General features: G+C 38.1%; 1 protein-coding gene across 2 annotated transcripts in view; it reads right to left on the bottom strand.

The window, feature by feature from the left end:
* Positions 1-8,227, bottom strand: part of PLOD2 (procollagen-lysine, 2-oxoglutarate 5-dioxygenase 2) — a 161,102-nt gene that overhangs the window by 115,781 nt on the left and 37,094 nt on the right. For both annotated transcript variants that reach the window (XM_006772125.2, XM_015569374.1), the window contains exon 4: positions 2,940-3,103. In XM_006772125.2, coding sequence (XP_006772188.1) covers positions 2,940-3,103 — 164 coding nt within the window. The remainder of the gene's footprint in view (positions 1-2,939; positions 3,104-8,227) is intronic.

Genomic DNA, 8,227 nt, shown 5'->3' with positions numbered 1-8,227 from the left:
TGGCATATACCTTGGCTGTGGGCACATCCCCAGTGGGGAGTGTGCAGGAGGCAGCTGGTCAATGTTTCTCTATCATCGATGTTTCTAACTCTCTATCTCTCTCCTTTCCTCTCTGTAAAACTCAATAAAATATATATTTAAAAAAATAAATAAAATAAAATAAAAACCAGAAAAAAAATGGAACTCCCATTTGACCCAGTGATCCCACTGCTAGGAATATATCCCAAGAAATCAGAAACACCAATCAGAAAGGATATATGTATCCATATGCTCATAGTAGCACAATTCACCATAGCTAAGATCTGGAAACAGCTTAAGTGCCCATCAGCAGATGAATGGATTAGAAAACTGTGGGACATCTACATGATCCATACTATGCTGCTGTAAAAAAGAAGGAACTCTTACCATTTGCAAAGGCATGGATGGAACTGGAGAGCATTATCCTAAGTGAAATAAGCCAGTCAATGAAGGAAAAATACCACATGATCTCACTCATTCATGGATAATAAAGACCATTATAAACTTATGAACAATAATAGATACAGAGGCAGAGCTTCCTCAAACTGATTGTCAAACTGCAGCGGGAAGGCCAGGGAGGGTTGGGGGGCAGGAGGGAGGTGGATAAGAGATCAACCAAAGGACTTGTATGCATGCATATAAGCATAACCAATGGACATAAGACACTGGGGGGTAAGGGAGGCCAGGGGATTGTCAAGGGCGGGGAAAAAAAGGACACATATGTAATACCCTTTGTAATACTTTAAGCAATAAAACAATTTAAAAAAAGACTTAAAAGCCTCCTGAGGGAGAGGCTTTGCCAGAGCATGTACTGGAACTCTAAGGGAAGCTGCTAAGACAATGAGGATGGAGTGAACAACAACAAAAATCCTAGGTTCTGACTTGAATATGGGAGTAAAATCCAAAGGTGGTAGTTTGGTAGATTAGGAGAAAATACAATGGTCTAGAGATCCCCCAAAACTATGAACTATACTTGTATTGAAATTGAGAGAAAAGGCGGGCTAAAAGTAGTATATGAAATGCTGAAGGGTATTCTTTAAGAAGAGGAAGAAGAAGAAAAAGGTAAAGATAAAAATTATGAACAACAAAGTGACAAAAAATACATATCTATCAACAAGTGAATCTAAAAATCAAGTGAATAAAAATTCTGATGAACAGAATAAACTGGTGAATAGAATAATATCAGGGGCATGGAAAGGGAGTGGACTGACAATTCTCAGGGGGGAGGGAGTGCGGGGGGTAAGGGAAGAGACTGGACAAAAATCTTACACCTATGGACGAGGACAGTGCGGAGGGAGGGGGGTAAGGGCAGGGGGGGGGGTGGGAACCGGGTGGAGGGGAGCTATGGAGGGAAAAAGAGGAACAACTGTAATAATCTGAACAAAGTTTTATTAAAAAAAATAAATAAAAATAAAAATGGATTTTCAGGGAAAAAAAGGAGCATGTATTTTAACTAGCGTAAATAGATATATGTAAATCACTGAAAAACATCTGTACTCCCAATGCAGCTTGCATGTCCCCCCATCCTGTTTCAGTATACCTTCTCGGTAGATGTTTACATTAATCTCAGTCTAAAAAATCTCTTTGAGTCATAATAATGTCCAATGTCAAATTTCACTTTCTTTTTTTGAAAAGAAGGGAGAACTGTGATAATTTATTCCATTAATCCATGGTGGCAAAGCTAATGCAACATTTGAAGTATATCAGACACTGCAAACTGAATCTCTTTGACTAGTGAATTTCAAGATGAATTACTCATTTATTCTGATATATGTAAAACATAGATAAAATTAAGCAATGTTTATTTTTAAAGCTCCTGATTGTAGCTTGTACTTTTTTGTAAGTTAGAGAATTTACTAAATGTATTGTCCTATAGCCAGAAAATTCTCAATGACACTATAACCTGAAGACTTGGATCTATATTGCTTTTCTTTTAACATTGAAAGTCATTCAATGAAGTCACTTAAATTGGGGGAACAAAGGTTTTCTCACTTATAATTTGGAAATAATAATACACTGTCTAATGTTGCTAGGGGCATCATCTATAATAATAAAAGCATAATATGCTAATTAGACGAGATGTCCTTCCAGAGGACCTTCCAGACAAAGCCGGGGCTGTGAAGGAAGCCCGGGTCCTGGGTGCCTGCCAGTGACCGGAGCAAAGCCTGGGTCCTGGGTTCTGCCCCCCCCCGCCATGGGCCCTGCTCTGTGTGTGAGGGTATGGAGCCGCAACCTCCCCATCGGCCGTGCACTGAGTGTGACACGGGGGAGGGAAGCCCATGTAGGCAGCTGGGGGAAGGAAGTCCTTCTCTTGTACAAATTCCGTGCATCGGGCCTCTAGTCTTCTATTATATAAAAGCCCAGTGACTGTTAAGGTGGAACAATCAGAATGACTGGTTGCTATGACATGCACTGACCACCAGGGGGCAGGCACTTGAGGCAGGAACTGCCCCCTGGTGGTCAGTTTGCTCCCACAGTGGGAACACTGCTCAGCCAGAAGCCAGGCTCATGGCTGGCAAGTGTTAGCGGTGCTGGCAGGAGCCTCTCCTGCCTCTGTGGCGGTGCTAATGAGCAGCAAGCCAAGCAGTTAGGAGTGAGCAGGCAGGCAGTTAGGAGTGTGGGTCCTGGATTGAAAGAGGCCCCAGGCCAGGCTGAGGCATTCCCCCTGCCACACACACACACACACACACACACACACGAATTTTGTGCATTGGGCCTAAAGTATGATATAATATATATGGGAAAATGCTTTGTCAGCTAAAAATGTACTGTGGATTATAAACTGATGTAATTTTTCCAAAGTAATAAGATAATGGTTATTTAAAACTATGTCTATAGTTATACATATAAAAAAGGTTGTTTCATAATTATTTATAATTACTATAATGTACATTACACTTTTCTGCCAGAATCTTACCCACCTCCAGAATTCAGGTAGCGTTTCCCAATGTGTACAACAGGATACTTGTCTGCTAGTCTCTTATCTGGCCACAGAATTCCATCTGCTGCAAAGACCACTTTGTGGTTTGACTTTTGAAACTTTTTTAGAACTTCTTCTGGACTGCCAGCAAATATGACATCAAAGCTGTTTAGTGAAGGGAAAACATTTTAAAATATACTAAAAAATACATAAATCAAGAAATAGTCTCTAATAAAGGTCAGAATTTAGACTACAACACAAGATTAACACCAACTATTTAGAGAGTACACCAAACAATTTTCCCTCAACTTAAAGTATATGTATAGTATTAAATTACTAGTGTTTACATTACTTTTGAAATTGAGGTCCATATAAAAGACAAATTTTGTAGTAATTAGTCTTACTATTTTTTCATTAATCACTTATTCAACTAAATCAAAATTTTAAAAGTATTGAAATGTTAAAATGTCAGTAGCTTGCTATCTAATAATATAGACACAATCATTGACAGAACTTTCCATTGTAACTACCTAATGTTTCAATTTAATTTGTATCCATCCATTATAATTTCTGAAGATTTCAATGCCTTGAAAAAAATTCGACCAACTACTGTCATAAATATTTATATATTAAATTTATATTTTAATCACAAATAAGCCTGAAATCCTAAAATAGTCTATAGATACGCACATCTTTTTAAACCTCAATAAATTTGAAAACCAACATAAAAGTTGATGCTTTTATTTAATGTCTATAGTTTCACTGATTTTATACAGATTTTAATCCTCACAGCCTATTTATAGAATCACAATGAAATAACAAAAGATGAAATATAAAAGCCTAATATATTCTCACTCTTTAATAAGTTCTCTATTCTTGCTACAACCACAACTTCTTTTGCATTTTCCTTTTTAACATCAGAGTACCACAAGGCCAAAGATTTCCAAAGATGAAAACTTAATGACTTAACATCCCAGGCAACAAACAATAAAGCAAACTGATGCTCTTTAATTCAGCACCATCTCTTCCTCAAGTCAATAGTCCAGAGGCACTGCTGTGACATCTAAATGGAGGAGGAAAGAGGCTGCTCCACAAGCCTCTTCCAGCTAGACTTGCTCTCAAGGAGCTTGTTAATATGCTAGGATAGTAGTAATGTATCAAGAAACATTTAGTAACTTTGTGAAAATTTAAATTCTTTGTTGTTTAAAGAATTACACATGGGGATTGCATTGAATCTATAGATGGCTTTGGGTAGTATGGAGAGTTTAACAATGTTGATTCTACCAATCCATGAACATGGTATGTACTTCCATTTGTTTAGATCTTCCTCTATCTCTTTTTTCAACAGGATATAGATTTTCAAACTATATCCTGTAGTTTTCTGAGTATAAGTCTTTTACGTACTTAGTTAAGTTTATTCCTATGTATCTTAATTTATTTGTTGCTATGGTAAATGGAATTGAATTTTTAGTTTCTCTTTCTGTGAGTTCACTGTTGGTGTATAAAAAAAGCCATGGATTTCTGGGTGTTAATTTTGTATCTTGCTATATTGCTGAATTCATTTATTAAGTCTAGTAGTTTTCTGATGGGAGTCTTTAAGGGTTTGTATGTAAAATTTCATGTTATCTGTGAATAAGGACAGTTTTACTTCTTCTTTTCCAATTTGGATGCCTTTTATTTCTTCTTCTTGTCTGATTCTTATGGTTAGCACTTCCAAAACTATGTCAAACAGGAATGGTGAAAGTGGGCATCCCTGTTTCATTCTTAGGGGAAATGGATTTACTTTTTTCCCATTGAGTATGATGTTGCTTGTAGGTTTGTCATATAAGGCTTTCATTATGGAGAGGTAAGATCTCTCTATTCCCACTTTGCGGAGAGATTATAACAAGAAAGGGTGTTGGACTTTGTCAAATACTTTTTATGCATCAATTGATATGCTCATGTGATTTCTGTCTCAATTTGTTTATGTAATGTATCATGTTTATTGATTTGCAAATATTGTACCAGCCTTGTATTCCTGGAATAAATCCCACTTGGTCATAGCGTATGATTTATCTAATGTAATGCTGGATCTATTTTGCTATAATTTTGTTGAGAATTTTAGCATCTATGTTCATCAGGGATATTGGCCTATAATTCTCTTTCATTGTAGTGTCTTTATCTGGTTTTGGTATTAGGATAATGCTGGAAGAGCTTGGGAATGTGCCTTCCTCTTGAATTTTTTTGAATAGTCTGAGAAGGATTGGTTTTAGTTCTTCTTTGAATGTTTCGTAAAACTCCCCTGTGGAGCCATCCAGACCAGAGGTTTTATTTTCTGGAAGTTTTTTGGTTACTGCTTCAATTTCATTGGTAGTTATTAACCTATTCAGATTTTTTATTCTTCCTGATTGAGTTTAGAATATTGTATTTTTCTAGGAATACGTCTATTTCGTCTAGGTTGTTCAGTTTGTTGGAGTAGAGTTGTTCGCGGTATTATAGTACAATCCTTTCTGATCTTTATTATTTCCTTCCATCTGCTTACTCTGGGCTTTTCTTGTGGCTCTGTTTCTAATTCTGTAAGTTGTAGTATTAGATAATATATTACCTTTTTTTTTCTTTTGAGGTAGTCCTGTAGAACTATGAACTTCCCTCTCAGGATTGCTTGCACTGTGTCCCATAGATTTTGTATTGTTGTGTTTTCATTGTCTTTTGTTACCAGGATGCTTTTATTTCTTCTTTGATCTCTTTGGTAACCCAATCATTGTTTAATAGCATGCTGTTTAGCCTCCAAGTGCTCGACTGTTTTCATTGTAGTTGCTTTCTAACTTTATGCCATTGTGATATGACAAGATGGCTGATATGACTTCTATCTTCTTGAATGTGAAGAGACTTTGCCTTTCTCCCAATATGTGGTCTATCTTTGAAAATGTCCCATGTGCACTTGAGAATAATGTATATTCTGGGGAGATCCAAGATGGTAGCCAACAGGATGGTTTTGAGGGAAATAGTGTGAGTGAGTGAGAGAGAAAATGGGCAGTGCATGAACATGTGGGGTGTGTGAGTGAGGGACATTTATATTCCACAGGATTGTTGTGGACTGGCAGACCATGCTCCCCTAACCGGGAAGCCTCTACAACTGCTGAAATTTCTCTGAGGGCGGCAGGCTCTGACAGAGAGACCACATCATCTTGAAGGGGAGAGCAGCTGTGATTGGAAGCCCAACCTCACCTTCACCCAGGGAGACCACGGACACCACCCGGGATCCTACAGCCACAACAGCCCAGGACCAGCTTCCTCGACTCTGAGCACTGAGACTCCTGCCTCCCCAGCTATGGGCTCATAAGAAATTTGTCCACGGGGAGAGAAAATGGCAGCTGAATAGGCAGACAGGTCCTGTACCTTCTCAAGGAGCAGGTAGAAGAAACAGCTGAATTGAATAACATCCACACTGAATTGGTGGATTAAACACAGCTGTGAATGTGGTAGAGCATGAGCCACATAACCAGACCCCTGAAAAGAGCAAAGATGTGGAGACAAAGAAACAGCCCCAATACAAATGAAAAGGATCAATCACCAGAAAAGGAAGTAAACAAATGGAGGGAAACAATTGGTCAGAGAAAGAATTCAGAGGAATGGTCATATTGACACTCAAAAGAATGGAAGACAAATTCAACAACATGTCTAAGAACCAAGAGAAAAAGAAGAAGAACCATGAGGAAAGGAAGAATGACATAGCTTCAAAAAGAACAAAACAGAAAGCATCAACAATAGACTAGAAAAAGCTTAGGACCACATCAGTGAGCTAGAATATAAGGTAGGAAACAATCCCCAAGCAGAGCAGCAACTGGCAAAAAAACCCCTTAAAAGACAGGAGTAGAGACTAAGGGAACCTTGGGACAACACTAAATGAAACAACATCCGCATAATAAGGGTGCCAGAAGGAGAGGAAACAGCAAGGAATAGAAAACCTGTTTGAAGAAATAATGACAGAAAACTTCCCTGATATTGGGAAGAAAAAATTCACACAGATCCAAGAAGCTCACAGAGTCCCAAACAAGATGAATCCAAAAAGGCTGACACCGTAACACATTATAATTAAACTAGAGGCCTGATGCACAAAATTCATGAAAGAATAGGTGTTCCTTCCCCTGGCTGTCAGTATCGGATTCCCTCCAGCCGCTGGCAGGCACCAGAGACCCAGGCTTCCTTCCAGCTGCCAATAGGTACCCGTAACCCAGGCTTCCCTCATAGCCCCAGCTTAGTCCAGCAAGTCATCCGAAAGTACATATGGAAGGATGTCCAGTCTAATTAGCATATTATGCTTTTATTATTATAGATTAGCAAACACCAACAACAAAGTAAAAGTGGTAAGGCTGTTAGAGAGAGACAGAAACTTACCTATAAGGGATCTCCCATCAGATTATCAATAGATTTCTCAACAAAAACACATCAAGGCAGAAGGAAATGGATGAAATATACAGTCAAGCAAAGCAAGGGACTGAATCCAAGAATACTATACCCAGCAAGACTATCATTCAAAATTGAAGGTGAAATCAGGAGCTTCATTGAAAAAAAGGGCCAAGGGAGTTTATTACCACCAAAACACCAATGAAAGAAATGCTAGAGGGACTGCTATGAAAAGAATAGGAAAAGAAGAAGAAACAGAGGCATAAAGAATAAAAATGGTAACAAACAAGTACCAGTCAATAATAACTTTAAAAATAAATGGATTACATGCCTGATCAAAAGACATAGGGTAGCTGAATGGATTAGAAAACATGACCCATATATCTGCTGTCTACAGGAGACCCACCTCAGAACAAAGGACTCACACACTCTCATAGTGAAGGGATGGGAAAAAAATTAGGCAAATAGAAATGATAAAAAAGCTAGGTTAGGAAAACATATATCGGACATATTAGACCACAAATTAAAGGCTATAAAAAGAGATGAAGAAGACCACTTCATAATACTAAAGGGAGCAATTCAACAAAAGGATATAACTCTGGCAAACATATATGCACCCAATACAGGAGCACCAAAATACATAAAAAAAACTTCTGGAAGATATCAAGGGAGAGACTGAAAGCAATACACTCATAGTAGGGGACTTCAATACCCATTGACACCACTGGGTAAAACCTCTAAACAAAAAAGCAGCCAAGAAACATCAATCCTAAATGAATCACTAGATCGGATGGAATTAATTGACATTTTCAGAACATTTCACCCCAAAGCCACGGAATATACGTTCTTCTCAAGTGCACATTGGACATTTTCAAAAATAGACCACATATCGGGTCACAAGCA

The sequence above is a fragment of the Myotis davidii genome, unplaced genomic scaffold, assembly GCF_000327345.1.
Source record: "Myotis davidii unplaced genomic scaffold, ASM32734v1 scaffold1066, whole genome shotgun sequence".
Classification (NCBI taxonomy): Eukaryota; Metazoa; Chordata; class Mammalia; order Chiroptera; family Vespertilionidae; genus Myotis; species Myotis davidii.
This window is presented reverse-complemented; position numbering and strand designations above follow the sequence as displayed.